At 41.7% G+C, this 21,008-nt stretch overlaps 1 protein-coding gene across 4 annotated transcripts in view; it reads right to left on the bottom strand.

Annotated features, from left to right (window-relative positions):
* Window positions 1-21,008, bottom strand: part of TNNI3K (TNNI3 interacting kinase) — a 167,986-nt gene that overhangs the window by 44,921 nt on the left and 102,057 nt on the right. For 2 of the 4 annotated variants that reach the window (XM_075002559.1, XM_075002557.1), the window contains exons 18-22: window positions 17,437-17,489; window positions 14,491-14,543; window positions 11,791-11,923; window positions 8,994-9,101; window positions 3,134-3,243 (exon numbers count right to left, since the gene is read on the bottom strand). In XM_075002559.1, coding sequence (XP_074858660.1) covers window positions 3,134-3,243; window positions 8,994-9,101; window positions 11,791-11,923; window positions 14,491-14,543; window positions 17,437-17,489 — 457 coding nt within the window. The remainder of the gene's footprint in view (window positions 1-3,133; window positions 3,244-8,993; window positions 9,102-11,790; window positions 11,924-14,490; window positions 14,544-17,436; window positions 17,490-21,008) is intronic. The other 2 variants (XM_075002560.1, XM_075002558.1) reach the window with 1 other exon arrangement.

The following is a 21,008-nucleotide window of genomic DNA, read 5'->3' as shown; positions in this document are numbered from 1 at the left end:
ATAGTCCATACAGAATCTGGAAAACTATGTTTAACCACTAGGAGGAGATCTCTGATTCAATCTTTTCAGACTCTGAACAATTGGGAAGAATATCTACAGAAACACAATGGTTTCTGCATAGAAAGGGGGTTATGGAGCTCCATGATACTTGCATCTCTTCATTGTCATAAACTTAAGCTTTTGAAAAAATAAATATCTCATTAACATATCAGCTTTCTAGGACTGGTCTCTTGGGTGAGGCAACACATTACCATTTGGCTTTCTTATGAGAGAAGAATGTGCCTTGGAGAACAGGAAACAAAATGAAAAGAAATTGTATATTTATTACAGTGACATTTCATGAAATGTACAAAAAGAAAACATCCTACTTAAGGGATGCACCAAGTTATGAAAAGTAGAAAGAAGCAAAAAGCATAGAACATTAAGTGCCAAGTCCATAAATCCCTAGGGTAAAAATATGTCCCATATTATTGGAATACTGTTTCCCATTTCCTTCTGATTCAAGATTTATGAAAACTTATAACTCATGATTGCTGGCTATTTGTCCTGTTTCAATGGACCAGCAGTGTGTCCCATACCGTTGTATACATTAGGGGCTCTTTAAAATATTAATTGCCCTGGAAACTTAACATCTAGCTATTTTCCCCCCTCTAGTTCTGACTTCTACATTAGTACTGTACCAGTACAGAGTTAGAGGAGATTGGATGGTAGCCTCAGGGCATTGTAAAAATATTACCCAGCACCTGTGGAGTAACCTGGACCCTCTCTTTGAATATCTGAATTTCACTTTGATCAGAGAAGAGAAATTCAACAATTTAAAAGAGGATTTACAAATGTACCATCAGAGCAGGTTACAAGCTCCTACTTCTTCAGTATATATCCAAACACTGGACTCATAATGGAAATATCAAAAGCTTTTTGTGGTATGCCTAAATGATTATTTTCTGCTCCACATAATCCTTCTGGTCTCTGTTTTCCTCCTTTATTTGCAAATTCCTGTCTTTCCACTTCCCCTTTCCCTCCTGACTTTTTTTCCTGCCATGCCTTTCTCCTGTATTTCCATTAGTTTCTCTTCCTTCCTATTTAGTTTTTCTGCCTGTTTCATTGATTTCCCCATTCCTTCCTTTCCTCTCTGGATGACACTCTAAATAAACTAAATAGATTAAGACTCCTTCTTCTCCAATCATATGAAAGCCAGAGCATATGAGTAATTTGGGCCTGAGAAACAAAACAAAGTAGAAAAAAGCCAACCATTAAGTAAACACAGTAAGAAAAAGGAAAGGAAAGGTGGTTTTTTTAGCATCACAAAGAAGTACTCAGTGAGTAGCAGACATATGGTATATCACTCCCATTGCTTTCACATCATTACTGTCAGTATCTTTTATATGTGAAGGTCAAATATAGGGTTACCATATTTGAACTTTCAAAAAAGAGGACACTCCTTTGAGAAAGAGTGTAATATGTATCAGTATTTACCAACTCAATCAAAGCTATAGTGTATACAGTACATTAACACAACTAGAAGATACTGATACAAGTACACTCCCTTTCAGGGGTGTCCCCTTTCTGGAAATGTCAGATATGGTAACCATAAATATGAAACCAATTACAGGCTCAACTGTTGGTAGTAAGCCTTACCCTTGCTGACTGAGCTAACCTTGTTATCCCCACTCTCGCTCTGGCTTATTCATACCTGGCCCTGCAGATTTCCAAGACCAGCATCTGATGAAGTGAGTATGTGCTCACGAAAGCTCATGCTCAAAACTTTTCTGTTAGTCTATGAGGTGCCACAGGACCCTTCGTTCCTGAGGCTTGATTGTGACTTTAGGCACTGCCCTGAGCAAAGGAGATGCATAAATAACATTACCCTTGTATTAGCCATAGCAGGCTTGTGACTCAGAGACACACTGTTGAATTTCAAATCATTCCTTCCTACCACCTTGCTCTGGGGCAGGAATATAGCAGTTTGCTGATGGCTTATATCAGGAGTAAATACAAACAGTTAAACAGGCTCAGCTGTCTTGCCAGTGCCTTGCCAGAGGGACTTCTAGGACCACAGTCTTGCCTACTCCTCACTCCGCCCAGCCCTTCTCAAACCCAGTGATGGAGTGTGGAGTAAACAGAGCCCTTTTATTCATATGTGCACACATCGAAGGTTCAGGCAGCCCATACAGAGGTACAATGGGAGTCCTTATTACACAGGAGGAGTCACCATTTAGCCCCAAATGAGAAGTTATGGGAGCAATAACCTGTCTACAGGCTATGCGGAAGCCAAGCTCAGAGAGGGGATTGAGAGGCTAAAGAGTCCTTGCTGCTTTGTTGTCTCTAAAATCATGGAGAGGCTCTTTATAAGCTGTCTGCAAGTGTTCCAGAAAGGCATTCCAGTTCATGAGTCAGGGTTGTGGTCCCTGAGGAGGAAGGATGGTTCAGTGATTAGGGCACAAGCCTAGGGCTTGGGCTATCTGAGTTTGCAGACCTGCTCTGTCACAGACTTCCTAAGTGGTCACAGACAAGTCACTTGAGCCTCTGGGCCTCAGTTTTCCATCTGTAAAACGGGGATAATTGTACTTCCTTACCAAATTGACATGAAGGGAGGATTAATATAATGAGATGCTCAAATAGTAGGTATGGTCTAAATATTTTAGTCAGATATCCAGCAGGTAGAGTGTTAGTGCTTACACCTCTGGTCAAATCTTGAAACACGCTTCTTTCACATTGCTTTTCAGCACTGATCCCCAGTGACCTCTTTGAGCCTAACTGAAATCCTTAAGGCTCTGTTCATATACAGAATGGCTTACAGGGAAGGGGAGCTAGGGTCCTGGAGCTTGGCCTTGAAGATTTGAAGCAGCTGACTTACACAGATATCCAGCTTGTAATTAGGAATCATAAAAGAGGATTTAAATTGCATATATTATGACACCAATTAGGAACGAGCAAGAGCCTTGTTGTTGCAATGCTTTCTATGTTGTCAGGTCAGCAAAATAACTAGGAGCCTTCTAAAGTGTGAAAAAATGGAAATATAAAAATAGCCACCTGTGCACCTTCTCCCTGAGGCTCTTGGCAAAATAACCATTTACACATGACAAACACGGGTAATCACCACTTCACAGGTTAACGAAGTGGGAGCACTTACCTCAGGACACGCATTCCAGCCCCTCATTAACAGTGATGATATGGGCTTGGGAATTGAATAACCTATTGGAGGCCGGATGTGATGATAAGCCATATCTGCTGCTGCTGCAGCTACAAATAAAACAATACAATAAAGCTAATTATGATTCAGATATAAAAAACATTCATATGCCAACACTTTTTACTTTAGTATTTGAATGAAAAACAGATCTGTGCAGATGGTAATGCTTAAGTATTAAACTTGCAAATGGAGTGGGCCTCGGATGCTTCCAAAGCCATCAAAGCACTATTATTAATGCACTAGGTTAAAACAACCAACAGTCCAGATTGATGTGTACACATTTCTGCCAGTGTTTATTAGCCTGGCTGAAAATGATCTGATTCAGGTGTAAACCCTGAAACAATAGCCTTTAAAAAAAGACATCAGTTGACCCTCACCTCACATATGACATAATAATAGAGCATGACTGAGCAGCTTTCAATAACATGCATTAGATGCATTTGACTTATAAACTGAGGCCAGATTCCAACTTCTGAAAATAACATATAGTTAGCTCTGGTATGGCTGAAGACTAAAAGTAATCCCAAGCATTACTTTAACAAAAACAAATCAGAAAATTCTTTATATGTGCTAGTTGCAATGAACTAAGAAAAAAATGTCAGAATGTTCCCCTAATTATGTTTATACATAGAAGGATTTAAAAAAAAAAATCCCCACTGCATTCTTTTTAAACAGCTTAGATGTGGAAAGTAAAAGCAAATGTCTGCCAGACTCATAGCAAGAGTAAGAAAATTTGTTGTTAAACTGACACTCTTAAGTGATACATCACCAGAGTATAAAGTATCTGAGGGAGACCAGGAGATTGTAATCTTGAGATTGTAACAAGAATGGTTTAATTTTTTTAACCATATCCCATTCTCATTACAGCCTTTGTCACAAGAACAGATTAATTTGTGCTATTGTCTGTTCTCATTGCAATCTTTGTCACTGTAATGAAGTCTCGGAATGTTAATATCAGATACAGTCTGTGAAATGTAGCAGCATGCAAGGGGGTGGGCAAACATATTTTGCCTAATTTTGGCCCAATTCTAATGCATATTTGAAAGCCTGATTCAAACCTCACTGGGTTCATGTTCTGCTTAAGAGAGACAGAGAATAGGAGCAGATTGGGAAAAAAAGCTGTTAATGAAAAATAAATACAGCCTATCATTTATCTATGCACAGTCTTTTTCTCTTTTCCCCACAATATACTCCTTGGAGATTGTGTTATGTATTAGGGATAGAAGGGCTATGTTCAGATGTGGACCTGGACCTGGCCTTTCCCAATGCTGGGGTGAAATCCTGATTCCAATGAAGCCAATGACAAAACTCCTTTGACTTCAATAGAGGTCAAGATCTCACCTTGGTGTTTTAGCTGACACCCAATTCTGATACTGTTGTTTCCCACTCCAGTTCATTAGAGAGATGAACATGGTTTGGTGCTATATGGATAACATTGATTAAATAATTAAGATAAAAAGCCCAGTAGCTGTTAGATAGTGACATTCTATGCCCACACAATCCAACCTCAAAGAACAAACTGACTTTTTATGGCAGCAGAACACTCAAGAGTTCAAAGAGATGCTACTCCAATGCTTTCAATGGTTTAATCTTTCAGATTCAGATTATTTGTTAAGTGCAATTCATCCTGATATCTGATCTTTAAGTACCCAACAAAGTCCTCATATAACTGATAAACACTACTGCATTGTTCAGATTGACATAAGATCTAAATCTTTTCTTGAGTTTCTAGACGTTCTTTTCTTCTTTTTAATATACCAGATTTTCACCTTTGTATCTGTCCAGAAAGATAATGACAGACCAAACATGCCATTTATCAAACCCCTCTTACTCAACCATAAGATCTGCAGCCAAAACTCCTGCTTGTTTCTCCTGGACACAATCCTATTGACCTTAGTACACTATTAGGTATTTGGCCTTTTTGGTTATCTATGATACAAATGCAACCATGTTTGGGAATCTGATTATATAACTCAGTGATCTCCTAACCTGGTTACAAACATGGTTTTAACAGGTAAGGTAGACTAGACTTAAATCTTATTGGTAAAGGGACAAAGAGTTGCAACCAGAACCCTTAGTTCAACTGCAACTGTAGTATAGACTGAGCTTTAGATTGTAAAGTCATTAGTGCAGACATCACTTTAGTGCTTGTTAAATATTAGTAATGAGTGCATTTTCTAGTAACTTCTCCATGTAAGGATTTTGGTTCTGTATTGACTCCTCTGCTTTGGGAACTGGCATGGTTGACATCCAGTAGATTTTCTTTACTGGCCACAGAACATACAGCATCTTTGGTACAATAGAATCAGCAGTTTTGAATGGCACTGCAGGCCCAGAGCAAAGTGGGACGGAGGTCTGGCTCCATGCCCTGGAAGGAGCAGGGCCAAAGGTGGAAGGGGTGGGGCCTAGGGCATTTGGCCTTCAACCATGTCTGGACCATAGTGCTAGGTCCTGCTCTCCCTGATGGCCATGCACAGTAGCGCTGTTGTGGCAATTCAAAGGGGCCTGGAGCTCTGTCTGTCCCCACTGCCAAAGTTGCACCATCAGTGGCTGGATCTCTGGGCCCCTTGGAAACACCAGGCTCAGGAGCATTTCCCACTTCTCCCCTCCCATTGGTGGGCCTGGATACAATTACATGATACGCTATTTCACAAAACACATTTGATTTAATACTGACATGATTTCATTGGGGATTCTGTTTGATTCAACGGATGCTCCTTTTGATAAAATAAGTAGCGATTTTGATTCAATAGCCATAAGACTGTTTCTGCAAACTGAAAAATGGATATCTAATTCTGTGTACAGCGACCCTGTACTGAACTGGATACAATATTTGATTCAATAAGGGGTACAGAGGTGCTATTACTGCAAAGACAACATCCATTTCAAAGGGTGATGTACAGATTCTACATGTGCTAAGTTTTATAGTTAGGTGTTCTTTTCAACATCTAATTATTCCCATGTGCTTAGCCTGAATGGTTTCCCATGCTTCTGTGCCTGTACAAAGGTCAACATCAGACAGAAGGAAAGTTAAGAATATATAAGTAAAGTTACAGAGCTCCACACACAGCATACATAAAACATTTAAAAAGAAAACAGAACTCTCATCAGCTTAAAATGTATAGTCAGTGACAAATATGGGCTTTCTGTTTTAAATCAAATGCTCATTACCTGAACTTAGGGAGAGGGTGGGATTTGTACAAAGACTATTAGCGATGCTCCCTCCCCACAATAGGTTTGGAAGATATGGCTCTAAATGAAATGTACACCATTGAATTCACAGACAGATTTCTTATTTCAGCACATTATACACTTCTGAGAAACAAAGGAGTCTTGGAGCAGAGGCTACAAGCCAGGAGCTACTGAGTACTACTCCTGAATCTGACACTGACTTGCTCAGTGGACTTTTGCAAATTCTTTCTTTGTCTGCCTTAGTGGCCCCAACTACAACTTGGGTAGGGCTGCTGAGGCTGCAGGGGATGAGACTGGGGAGCCCACAGGAGGAAGGGGTGGCTTCACTGGGGCCTGGTGATTTAAAGGGCCTGGAGCTCCTGACCATCACTGTTGCTACTGTGGCACCAGCAGCAGCTGGAGCCCTGGGCCTTTAAATTGACATTGGACCTCTGTGCAGTGCATTCTGGGCATTCCCAGTGGCTAGCTGGGGGAGGCTAACTCCATCCCCATCCCTTCTTCCTGAAGGCCCCCTGCTCTACCTTGCCCAGAAGCCTGGCAAGTCTCTCTGCAGTCCTGAACCTAGGGACAATAAAAGTTCCAACAGAGCAAATGGGAGCATTAATTAGTTGATGTTTTGAAAAAAGGAATCCCCCAAACTTAGTGTTATTTAAAGATAACAGTGATGGATAGATGAGACTTTAAAGTGCTCATTGACTTTAATGGGAGTAGAACACTGTGGAAGTTCACTGTGGGGTTCCAAGAAAGAAAGAAAAAAAGAAAAGAAAGAAGAAGATTAAAAAAATACGAGAAAGAAAAGATTAAATTGTGACCCCTTTCAGAAACACAGGCTTCATGTTCCCCTTTCTTTCATCCTTCCTTCTGCTCATCCATCTACTTGAAATGCTTCCATCACCCAGATAGCTGCTGAGCGGCAAGGTTTACTTCTCTATACTATTTTAGTGCTGTATTGTGCTCCAGCTTCCATGCAGTAGAAGACTGACGACATGCCTGGTACAACAAGTGTAGTGTTTTTTCTCACATCTGGTATCTCACAGAGCAGACAAATGGTTAACACAGAATGAAATGGGATAAATGGCAAGCATGGCCCTGTCATGCAGAAGGAGATGAAGATCTGACCTACAGGGCAGTGGTGCTATGTTTCAGATGGCATACTCTGGATCTTCAATTAAACAGCTGTGGTAGAAAGATAGAATGGAGGAAGCAAATTTGGGTTTCGAATTTGGGATGACAATGGTGTGTCATACTAGAAACTGAAGCAGCATTGAATCAAATATCAGACAACTGTGTTCATATATATATATAGCTAACACAGTTTAGAAACTCAGGACTATACAGTGAATTGGAATGCCCCTTGTTATTGAGGTCAATGGCAGCTACACCACCTGTATAAGAGAAGTGGACTTTTTGAACAGTGTGGAGACCTCCAAAGGACTGTAAAGTAGCACAATTGTGCAAAGAGCAAAGGGGAAAAGAATCTGGATTTAATAAGATTTCAGAGGAAAGGGAACGGGGAAGCTTTCTCCATCAGGCACCAAAAATAGTGCCATACTCTGGGATCAATAAGTATAGCTATAAATGCATCAGAAATAAGGCCATGAAAAGTTAAGTATCCTCTGTTAGGGAAGGAAGTTGAATGAATGGCTGATGATCAGGACAAGAAAGCCTAATTAAACAGTAATCAAAGGATTCCTGCTTAGAATAGGGAAATATAGAATCATAGAATCCTAGGGCTGGAGGAGACCTCAGGAGGTCATTGAGTCCAGCCCTCTGACTAAAGCAGGAGCAACCCCAACTAAAACATCCCAGCCAGCACTTTGTGAAGCCAGGACTTAAAAACCTCTAGGGATGGAGATTCCATCACCTAGACCTCACCCACTGTAACATGAGACAATTACTCCTTGTTCTGCCATCTGTCAGAACGCATACTGAGAACAGTCCTTCTCCACCCTCTTTAACCCCCACCCCTTCAGGAAGTCGAAGGCTGCTATCAGATCACCCCTAATTCTTCTCTTCTCTTCTGCAAACTAAATCAGCCCAAATCCCTCAGCTTCTCCTTGTAGGTCATGTGCTCCAGCCCCCTAATCAGTTTGGCTGACCTCTGCTGGATTCTCTCCAAAGCATCCACATCCTTTCTACACTGGGAGCATTTATGTGTGGCTACCACAACAGGCCTGCTGGAGGACAAAGAGACACACGAAAAAATCAAAGGAAGCATTATTGTTTGGGTTAATTCACTTAGCAAGGAATCCTCCCCACGTCTCCAATGAATGCCAGTTCAGTTCAGAATGCCTCCCCCCACAACCCTCCTCACTTCTTAAGCTTAGTACTAGAGCTGAAATTCATCTTTGTGCAGTGGAGCAGCAGCAGCCCTAGATTAGAGTTTGTTGGACAAACCAGTGAAGGTGCACACCCCACAATGTTCCTCTTGCTGATTTCACCCTCCTGCTACACCAGCCTAGTGAAACCTCCTCGATGAGAAAGAGATGGGCTTGTTTTTTTTCCACATTAGACTGATGCAGTGTCGTGTGGGAACACCATTGCTTACATCCTACTAAGTGGCCTACAGGAGGTATCCCACTTTGCTCACTGTGACTGTTGTACTCACTGTTTTGAACTCCACTCCCTGAAGCTAGGAACACTGACACACATCCTTGCCCTTCCAAAGCCCCAGGAAGGCACTGCCAAGCTGAGCATGCAGCAAACACCCTCGTGCCTGTAGTATAGAGGAGGAGGGAAGATCTTCGTGATCTGGGAGAAGAGGAGGCAGTGAGTATGGGTCTGTGGGGAGAAATCACTGGAAGGAGGCACATGGAGAGAATCACAAGGACCTGCTCTCCCTCTCTCCCTCCCCACCCCATTCCATGGATCTCCTGGGGTGCTGTAGTATTTAATGCACTCCTCCTCACAGGAGACTAAACCCAACATAAGCCACACATATACAGGGCCCTATGAAATCTGCATTAAGGATAACATGCATGGAATGAAAACATTAATGTGGAATTTTGTTCTCCATGGCACTAGGACTGCAGTGGCAGGCAGGCAGGCACAGCAGGCTGCACGCACACTTGAGACAGTCAAGCTGGTCTGGATCAACACACTCAGACCCCCACTCTCTCTCTCCTCTCCCCTCTCCACACCTTTCCCAAACGCTTTTGTGGACTTTTTGTATTACCGTTCAGCAACATCACTTCAGTCATAGTACCAAGTGCTACTTTAAGAAGTGATTTAAAATGTGTTACTTTTCAGCACATGCACCAATAATTATGTTTGCAGCACAGTACAAACAAACAGTGCCCAGCTGAGCATGCTACAGCAACACATATGACACTCAATGGTCAAAATGCTCCTTCAAGGCCTCTGTCTGTGGAATAGTGTCCTCATTGAGTACTGTGTGGCCACCATGTATAGAGCTTGTGGTAGAAAAAGTGTTTGGTGGAAGATGAAGTAAATGAGTGAGAGAAACCAGAACAGTGGTACATGGAAAACGAGACAGAAGAGCTCATGCGAGTAGCAGAATGGAGGATGTCTTTGCGCAACTATTGACAATCAGTCAGGGTGGATAGCAATAGAGTAAACATCCATTCCTTAGCATTTCTGGAAGCAAGACTTCTGAGATGCAACAGTTGCTAGGATACTGCTGAGAAACTGAATTCCTGTGGAGTACCATCAACTACTTAATATGGCCAAGTTGAAGTCAAGAGATGGAAACATAGACTGATGAAAACTACTGATGGGTGAACCTTGAGGTGCTAACCTAAATTTATCTGAAACTCTGTGTTCTGAAAATCAGACTGGAAATCGTGTGAGAACAGGTATACTTAGATGAGCTCCGGCAGTTCCTGCTTTTGGTTCCAAGACAAGCTGTCACGTGGTGTTTGGTACTTCCAATTAAATCTAATACCGAAGAATTAAATAAAATATATATGTAAAAAAGAAAATTAGTTACCCAATTGCTTTAAAAATAACTTATTAGTCAAATTTGAATGGAAAAATATTTGGTCCACAGGAATAAGAGATGAGCTACATCATTTTGCAAAAGTTACGTCTACTTATGCCCCTCCCTTTTGGAAGGGACATATAAAAAAAGTGGGTCAAAATGCTAATGAGGCACTGATATGAATATTTGGTGCCTCACTTGCATAATGGTGGTCACCTGGAGCATCGGAAGTGCTGCTTTCGAATTAGAAATTAGCTGTATAGATTGAAAAAAGAGTGCTTTTGAAATCAGGGTTTCCTTTTGAAGGAACTCTGTCTACATGGTTAGTTTGCAATTCAAGAGCAGCACTTTCGATGTTCCGTGTGGCTGCCATTATGCAAACGAGGTGTTGAATATTCATATTAGTGCCTCACTAGTATTTTTGAACCCGTTTCATTTACATGCCCCTTCTGAAAGGGAAGGGCACATGTAGACATAGCTAAAAAATTAATTAATTTACATCTAACTTCAAGGGTATCAGAAACCTGGACGATCCATACCTAAACACTTTTATGATAGCAATGGCTAAGCAGGCATTTCACAGGTCAGAGAGCTAACAGGAAACTATTTCCAAAGTTGAAGTTTCAGTTACTATTTGGAATATCATTTGTTAACATGTTGCTTATGTTAATATCACATAATACATTTAATTAGTACTTGTTTTAATAACATGGGGATGACATTGATTCAGAAAGTCATGAATGACTTTTCATTTAGCATTTGAGTTATTTATTTTACAAATTAATTGATCTGGTACAATGATGGTACACCTTCAGGATTAAAGCAAGAGAGGGAGAATTGCTTGTAATTGTTGATATATATTACTGAGTAAAGAATTCAAAATTGTACAAACAAATACTACCTTTCCCACACAAAATTTCATACCCAGACCTGTCTTCTTCCACCTGGTAAGAAAACTATTTGAAATTCCTGTCTAATAAGCCTTGTGAGGATCACGGCTCTTGTCCTAACTACCACCCTCTCCTTCCTTTTCCAACTACAAGAACAAGTCCCCAGTACTTCAGTTCACAGTTTCAGGAGTGATATTCTCACATTTCTCAAGGTTTCACCCAAATCTGGAAGCACACTCAGTTTCCTGTGTTTCCTGGTTCCTTAGCAAAGCTGACTTTCTGGTGACTACCACACAGTATGAATACTAGTAGAATAAGGGTTAATGCTATTGTAACCCTGACAGACCTGTGTTGCAGGAACCAGGGATTCAACCTGCAATCATTGGGGCTAAAGCCCTGTGCTCTACCATATGAGCTAAAGGCCAGCTGGCTCTTAACCAAGGCTGTAGAGCAGAGACTTCACTCACCCTAGTATGAGGTCTCAGTGCCTCTGGGTACTACACTATGAAATGCAGCTACTTTATTACAGTTCAGAGATGTAAGTAAGGTTCATGTTAGTTTAACGAGGCTCTTACCTGGTTTGAGGTGAGCAAATGGAATTTCACCTGTTAACAGCTCCCAGAGACACAAAGCATAGCTGAAAACATCTGCTTTTATAGTGTATCGAGTGCACTGAGTGAATACCTCAGGGGCCATCCAGCGCAGGTTCTGTGCATAAAAAATCCATCCATCATACGTTAACAGAATGCTTTGCTCCTTTGCAGAAGAACATATCGTTCCTCTATTTTGCCTCCCTTCCCTCACAAGCTAACAGGTAAATCTAATGACACACAGTCATAGTACCACACAAAATTCATGTGGTAAATCACCATATATTATACTGTGTCTTCAGCATTAGGATGGAATTCATTTCACTCACATAAAGCTAATATAGTCAGGCTTTAAGTGAGTGAAGAGTAGGGTTGAGAGTGGAGCAGGAGATGAAATCCATGCTTCCAGTTTGAGACTAGGGTACAGAGCTTTAGCATGTCTAACTCACTTTCACTATCACTCCAGTTTAGGAGCTGGAATAATGGTACAGGTTGAATTTCTCTCATCGGGAACTCTCTCATCCGGCAACATCTGTAATCTGGCATGCTTTTAGTTAGCTAGACAACTCCTTATGAGTGTGGCCAAGCTTCCTGTGGTCCCATAAAGTTTGTTTACAGCCACTAGTCCTGGCTTTCAGTGTTCTGTGCTGTTATTTAGCTGTAATTTGCCCCTAAATATCTTCTAAGAGACCAGTAAGCAGTGGAAGTGTTGGTAATGCTGCCAGACAATAAATGACCTCCTGTGGGTTGTCAAATTCTCTTGTCTGGCACCAGTCAGGTCTCGAGGGTGCTGGATTAGAGAGGTTCAACAAGTAATGACAACTGTGCAGAATATTTATATCTATGTATACATAAATCTTTCTACTTCTCTCCTGGGCCATCATCTCATTCTGCAGGAATCCATCTATGTGGCTGCTTCACAAACAAACTACCACCCATTGGGCTCATGAGGAGTGGTGGGTCTTGCTTTGATCCCCTATTCCAAAGGGAATTTCCTGCACAGTTCTTAAAAGACCAAGATGTTAAAGAATGTTTCTTAGTGAATCATCATACTGCATCCAGTAGCTACCGAGCCTGTACTGACAGCCATCATGTCTCCTTGTTTGGTTTGCATTGCTGCTTGTTTAGAGGATGATGCTATTTCTAACACTGTAGTCTACTCTATTCCAGAGTAATAGATGATGCTGCTGCAATGCGGAATGAATGTATTGTTACCTTTTTCTCACAGGAGGGAAGGGTATGGGCTAAACATTATAAAGTGCATGTTCAAGCTTTTGGGTGGTGTCTTTTGAATAGTGGAGCCTGTATGAGCAATTTATTTGCAATCTATTTTCAATAGCTGCTCTGAGAAAGAAAGTCAGAAAAGAAAATCCACACTGGATAATAGTTTCCCTATCAGAAATTTTGACTATCCGAGAGCCATGTATGTGGAATGATTTGAATGTTGTGCCTAAGTGATATTGCTAAAATAAGAACCATATAACAACACTGTTTTTTGAGTACACAATAGGGAGGCCAATTGTGAGTATCCAATAATCCACACACAATTTAGTATCCAATAATCAATAATACCCACAATAGGGACCCCAACCGTGAGTCCAATAATCTCTGTTATTAATTATAAGGGCTGATACTAAACAGTAAGGCTGTGTCTACACTACCTCCCTACTTCGAAGGGAGCATGGTAAGTAGGGTGTTGGGAGTTTATTAATGAAGTGCTGCACTGCATATGCAGCACTGTATTAAGCAAATTCGTCCCCGTGGCAACTCCAAAGTGTTAAACTTTGAAATGCCAGCTTGTGTATAGCTTTGGCTCACCCATCAGTACTTCAAAGTGCCTGGGCTACTCCGAAGTCCCGTTACTCCCCAGAATTTTGAAGAGTAAAGGGCCTTCAGAGTACCCTGGGCATTTTGAAGTACCAGCGGATGAGCCGGGGCTACATGCAAGCCGGCACTTTGAAGTTTAACACTTCGGAGTTGCCGCGGGTGGTAATTTGCTTAATGAAGTGCTGCATATGCACCGCAGCACTTCATTAATAAACTCCCAACACCCTGCTTACCATCCTCCCTTTGAAGTAGGGAGCTAGTGTAGACAAGCCCTAAGGCTGTGTCTAGACTAGCCCCCAACTTCGAAGGGGGCATGGTAATTAGGAAGTTGGGAGATTATTAATGAAGTGCTGTGGTGCATATGCAGCACTTCATTAGGCTTATTCTTCCTGCAGCAACTTCGAAGTATGAAACTTCAAAGTGCCATCTTGCGTGTAGCTGCGGGTACTTTCAAGTGCCTGAGCTACTTCGAAGTCCCTTTGCTACTCAAGGGACTTTGAAATAGTGTGGGCACCTCGAAGTCCCCACAGCTGACCCACGGGTACACACAAGCTGGCACTTTGAAGTTTCACACTTTGAAGTTGCATGGGGGAGAATTAGCCTAATGACGTGCTGCATATGCAGCGCAGAACTTCATTAGCAATCTCCCAATACCCTAATTACCATGCCCCCTTCGAAGCTGGAGGCTAGTCTAGACACAGCCTAAGAAAAATTAGCATTCAAAAGTTACAAAGTATTACACTGTCACAGTACAACAACATCCATTCCAGCAAAAACATCTAATCTCATTACATTCTCCTAGGCTGAGTTTGCACATAAATATTATACTAAGTAAATGGAACAGAACAAGAAGCAAACCCCAGGTTGTTTTGTCATGTTGTCTTCATCCAGGGACTGCAGAAATCTAGATTCTGAGACAAAAAAGGAAAAGCTTTTAAAATAAACAAATAAATAAATAAACCAACCTTATTTTACAGAAATCTTGCCGGAAACCCAGCACTTCTGTATAATAAGAGTTTTGTAAAATTAAGAGGAAATATAATATCCCACTATTCAACATGGACACATAAAGGTATTCCCAATGAAAAGGAGCTTCCTACATCAGTGAGCCAGAGCTTCAGCTGCTATAAATTGGCATAATCTCCACCGGATCTCATGGTGATTTATACCAGCTAAGGTTCCATCTTAGAGTTTTAAATTTGGGGTTAACTATACTGGTGTGTCTAACTTCATTTAGATTTAAAACAAACATCACCAAAGCCCTATACTAAAATTAAAAGGCACAGAAGAGTGGCACTCTGATTTAATATCACACTGCCTTTCAGCTGGCTGGTGATATACCAGCTACAGGCCTCTCTGTTAAATTTAGTTTAATTAGCTCTTACATGACTTTGGCAGAGGCAATAGATTAAATATTTATGCATTTATATAGATATAAATAAGTGCTTATCCAGAAATGTAGGTACTTATAAGACATGTTAAAAATACATTCCTACCTGTACAAACAAGACTCAGAGGAATAACTGTGTCAGTCTGTAACTTTAAAAACAGTGAACAGCCTTGTGGCACTTTAGACACTAATCCATGAAATTCATGACCTAATAAATTTGTTGGTCTCTAAGGTGCCACCGGACTGCATGTTGTACAAACAAAAACACAGCCAGCAGCTTCACTACGCAGAATATAACCAGCAATAAGAAAAATATTCACTTGGCCACCTCTACAACTACCTGACTAGAGTGCACCCCTTGTTCTCCAATAGCCTGGGAAAGTAGGTGGGACTTGCAAAGTGTCTGCTTCTAATTTGGACTGTTTCAAAATTAAGAGCCCCTTGCACATGTTCTGTCAGCATCACCATTCTCTCTCTCTTTAAAAATCATGCTCACGTACGCCTGCTCATCAAAACTGTGCTGATATGGCACAGTGACAGAGTTGGTATCTCAGATAGGCAGGCCCCAGGGAACGTAGAGCTTTAGAGATGAAAACCAACTCCATAACTCCACCCAGACACCAACAGGCAGTGACTTGAGACCTGTGCTCCAGACAGAAAATGTACTTAATTAATCAGCCATTGTACTTTGAATCAGCCTCAATAATTAAGAAGTCTGGTCAAAATTTGTCATGACAAAGGGTATGATTACACTGGAAAAAAAAACCCATCACATTGGGGCAGTGAGCCTCAGACCCCAGTCAACTGATCTGGGCTTGTGGGCTCATGCTATGTGACTGAAAATGGCAGTGTGGATCAACAGGTGGTAGATCTGAGAGACTAGGATCCAGACTGAGTAAGAACATCTTCACTGCTATTTTTATCCCCATAGCATGAGCCTTGATAGCTTATGTCAGCTGACCTGACCTCTGAGACTAGCTCTCATGAGTGGCTAATTTTATAGTATAGACATATCCAAAATTCTACGGCTGAAAGGAAGAGTCACAATCTTCTCTTCAGAGGAAGACAGTAGGGTCAACAGCTATTGTGGGCCCTGGGCAAGGTGGGACGGGGGGCTCAGGTGTATGCCTCAGAAGGGGCGGGGCCAAAGGCAGAAAGGGGTGTGGCCTAAGGCCTTAGGGCGGCCAGGACCACAGCACTGGTGATTCCCCCACTCACTCAGAGCCAAGCAGAGCAGTGGAGTAGAGCTGGCATAGCACTTCGAAGGGGCCAGGAGCTCTGGCATCTGCAGCAGCCATAGTAGCAGCAATGCAGATGGAGCTCCAGGCTCCACTAAAATGCCAGGCCTTGGGGAACATGACATTTTTATCCCCACTCTCAGTGGGCCTGGATGAAGATGACCAAAAGCTATCCTGGTCCCTGATGCTTTAGGATTGTGTGATAGCAGCATGGCTCCAACATTACTCCTGGACTGGGAACTCTAGTAACAAATGATGGGAACTCATCGGCTGTGGCTACACTACAGAGTTTTGTCAACAAAACTCAGAGTGTTCACAATACAAATGCGTTCTGTCAAGAAACTGATCATAGAACGCAGCAGTTTTCTTGGGAGAGTTAAGTCACTCCTATACAATGCATAAATGCCTCTGTTGACAGATTGCATCAACAAAAAAATAGCATAGATGCTCCAGGGGGCTCTCTGTTGACGGAGAGGGCTTCCAGTTCACCAAACAGCCCTGTTTGCAGAGCTTCCAGTTAGCTGGTCTGTCAAGAGAGGGCTGGGCAGTTTGGCTGCTCTCTGTCGACCGAGGGCATTGACAGGGGAGCCTCTATTCAGTGTGGACACGTTCTGTCAACAGAAGTTCTGTCAGGAAATAATGTCCTGACAGTAACTTCTGTCAACAAAATTGTGTAGTGTAGACCCAGCCATCCTGAATTAAAAGGACAAACAAAGCCCTTGCCATTTCCCACAGCTATTTCCTTCATCCTACTGCCATGACTGCATTCTTATCTGGACTGAGAGTTGGCTCTTTGAACCTCATCCATGCATCAGTCTCAGTTAGACCCTGGATTAGGTGTTCAGCTGCACAGGTTGACTTAAATGAGATCTGTGAAGCAGGGGTTCATTGGCATTCTGAAAGTTCTATAGATTGCACATGGACTGTAGCCTTGCCCCTCTCTAGCTCTCCACACAGCCCTCTACACAGCTTTAATAAGAGCGAGTACAAGACAGAACCCTGCCGAACACAGCAGGACACAACAGCAATGGCTCAAATCTACTCTCCAGAATCTTTTTCAGAGAAATAATGAAGCAAAGTGCAGCCTCATTAACTTTCTGATTCATCAGCAAAAACAGAGCCCCAGTTTTTGAGAACTTGCTGACATTTTTTCTGATTAAATCACCAAAAACGCACCTCCAAAATCAGCAACAACAGCATGGCCATCTTCGTAGAGCAGAATATTGTGGCTGTAAGGAAAGACAGTTGTTAGAATAGGTAACTACATGATACTTCCCTGAAGCAATAGTGTATTTTAAGGTTCTGCCTCTTTATTCTACTCTCTAGCATCTTATACCCTTTTAAGCAGTGGCTTGTCTGTCGAGCAGCCACTTTGTACAACAAAGTACACCTACCTACTCAGAGGACTTAAAAAAAACCAAAACAAAAAACAAGGAAACCTGACGGTTTCATAAACTAAAATGTCAGAGTCATTTTCCAATCAGTCGTAGAACAAATACATTTTTTCGTTAGTAGTAGATCAAATATAACAGCTTTACGAATTATGTACCCGGCATTACCAAAGTGAAAACGATGACATTTTTAAGGTGAACCCTCTAAACAAAATGGTAAGGTCCAATTCTCCTCTCACACTGGTTTTACACCATTGTAACTCTATTACATTAATTCCTAGAGTTACATGGATGGAAGTAAGAGCAGAAGCAAGGCTGTAGAGGCTAAATATTAGGGATAACTGCTAGAAGCCACTGAAGCTTCATGGAGATGAGAAAACATAAATACATACTGGAAAGTATTTTGGGATGATTTTCTAAAGATTCTTTACCAATGCGTCATGAAGGCCTCATTCAATTTGCCCTGAATTACATCCCACATTCATCTGATTTTCACCAGCTCTCAACAGAAAACTACACCAAAGTGGTTTTGCTCACCCATATTTGTGACCAGTGTGATGCTGTCTGAGGAGGTAGAAAAATGAGGGACCTTATCACATTTCTGCACCAGGTGACCCTAGCTTATATTGACCACAGGTGAAGTATGGTACAAACTTCAACATTATAAGATACAAGCTATCTTATCCTTTACCCTAGGTTTTTAAAAATATCTCTGTGACACCATTATTTTAGTAAAGTTTCTCTAATGTTTTAGGCACTTAGATTTAGACACAGTCTTTCCTTCAGCTGCAGATATACTGTGTGCCTCCTATCAATGTTCAGTTTATATTGACTGTGGGATGCTTGCAGTCCAGATGCCAGCTCATTTCAAGGTAACATGCCCACTGACCATAACTAAATAAATAACTCTGTGTTAGCATTACAAATAAATAAAAGATGTTAAATTGATAAGACTGCATTTAGTGTTTTATGAAATACTTGTAGGATGCTGCATGTACTCTTCTCACTCAGCTATACTTCATTTTATAAAGTGATAGCAAGCATTTGCATTGCAAACCTCCACTATGTAAGTCATCAAACAGGGAAAAAAAACCTTGAGTAATGCAAATGATGGCCTCTAGCAAGAAGATGTTAAATCATGTTCATTAAATGCAAATGAGCTATTGTGTGAGATCCAGGATCAAAGACTTCGTTCAGAACATTCCTCTCCTTTTCCCACACCGGGAAGAAGGGACTATTGGTGTCAGTTTGGTGTCTGTGAGTTGAAGCTATAAATATGGACATGAGGAAAAATTCTTCATCTCTTTGCTGTTTGAACTCACAGACAGCCAGAGACTCTAAACTGAAGTGAGAGATCCCCTGCAGTTATCTCTGAGTTACCCCTGAAAGACACTTTGAACCGACATATCACTACAGCGCTGTCACTCTCAGGATATAGACAAAAGCTCTGCTTGGTTTAACCCATAAATAACTCTTAGGCTGTGGCCACACTTGGCCAAAACTTCGAGATGGTCATTCGCATGGCCATTTCGAAGATTACTAATGAGGCGCTGAATTGAATATTCAGTGCTTCACTAGCATTAGGATGCTTCTGACCGTGGCGCTTCAAAAGCGCCACTTTTGAACATGCACGCCTCAACGCAGCTACATGGGGATCCTTTTCGAAAGGACCCGAACCTTTTGAAATCTCCTTATTCCCCTCTGGTGAGAGGAATAAAGGGATTTCAAAAGGTGCGGGGTCCTTTCAAAAAGGACCCTCGTATAGCTGCGCTGAGTTGCATGCGTTCGAAAGCAGCACTTTCAAAGTGCCGCGGCTGGAAGCGTCCTAATGCTAACGAGGCACTGAATATTCATTTCTGCACCTCATAGGTAATCTTTGAAATGGCCATTTGTATGGCCATTTCGAAGTTTGGCCAAGTGTGGCCACAGCCTTATTTCCTTTTCCTAACTGTAAATAGTTTGTTACAGTATTGGATAGAAGCTTTGTCTTTAGCATAAGATCTGGGGCATCATTTGACCTAGGGTAAGTGATTAGTCCCTTGGGATTGGAAGCAAACTGACTATTTTGTGATTTTTGGTATAAGTGACCATTTTTCATGAAGTCCATCTTGCCTCAGTGGCAAGACAGACTGGTGAGCTGAAGAGGACTTCTTGGTAAGACTGCTACAGTGACCCAGGAATTCATATTTGTTCTCTCTCAGCGGTCACTTGGTAAGGCATGTCAGCCTCCTATTTGTGAGGCCGTTGATGGCTGATCAGCCCACTTTTGGAACCACAGGTCTTAGTAAAAGAGGGCAGTTGTTGGTAGCTGTTGAAGAGGTGCAGGGCAGTTTTTGGCACTCTTTTCTTCTTCACCACCTCTCCTCATCTGCACTGCAGCAGGACCTCTCCAATTGTGCCACCCCCTCAGAGATTACTGCCTTCTAATGGAGATGGTCCTGGGCAAAGTTCTCCCAAGTGTCGACACTGATGCCACACTTTTTCCTGTGTGCCTTCATCATGTCCTTATATTGCTTCCTCTGACCCCCAATGCTCCTCCATGCTTCCTTCAACTCCGAAAACAGAATCTGTTTCGGGAGGCACTAATGAGACATCTGAACCACGTAATCAGTCCAATGAAGTTGATGAAGAATGATAATGGTTTCAATGCTGGTCAGGTCTGACTCTTCCAGGACACTAGTGTTCGTGTGCCTACCCTTCCAAGAGATATTTAGGATTCTCCTGAGGCAGCATTGATGATATTGTTTAAGTGCCTTCAAATGACGCTTGTATGTTGTCTAGGTTTCACATGTGTACAGTACCATTAGAATAACCACTGCCTGGTATATAAGCCACTTTGCCTTGGTATAGATGTGGCATTTATCACTGGGTGTGTGAAATCTCATTCTAGAACATACCACCAGTTTGGGGTGTCTGCCTTGTGTTTGACAGTCTGCCCTGAGGCAGGCATTCCTGGTGGAGAGCCATTCCTGACAGCATGACAAACTGAAATCTTTACAATAATTTATGCAAACAACCTTCATATGAAATCCTGGTCCCAATGAAGTTAACAGGAGTTTTGCCATTAGCTTCAATTAATCCAGGATTTCACCCTTATGCACTGTTTAGGTTTGAGTTCCAGGATATCACTGTTCTCAATATCTCAGGGAATTCACGTAGTATGAGATAACTGATGACTTTTGTCAAAGCTATTTTGACAAAAAGGTCTAGATCTGCATCTGATGTAAATCAGCATCTCTCCATTGACTTCAAGGGAGTAAGTAGCACTTAGTGCAGTGGTTTTCTAGTTTTTTAAATTTGCGGACCTCTAAAAAGTTTTGAATGGAGCTGCTGATCCCTTTAGAAATCTTAGACTTA

Source organism: Carettochelys insculpta, chromosome 9 (genome assembly GCF_033958435.1).
Source record: "Carettochelys insculpta isolate YL-2023 chromosome 9, ASM3395843v1, whole genome shotgun sequence".
NCBI classification, from domain to species: Eukaryota; Metazoa; Chordata; order Testudines; family Carettochelyidae; genus Carettochelys; species Carettochelys insculpta.
This window is presented reverse-complemented; position numbering and strand designations above follow the sequence as displayed.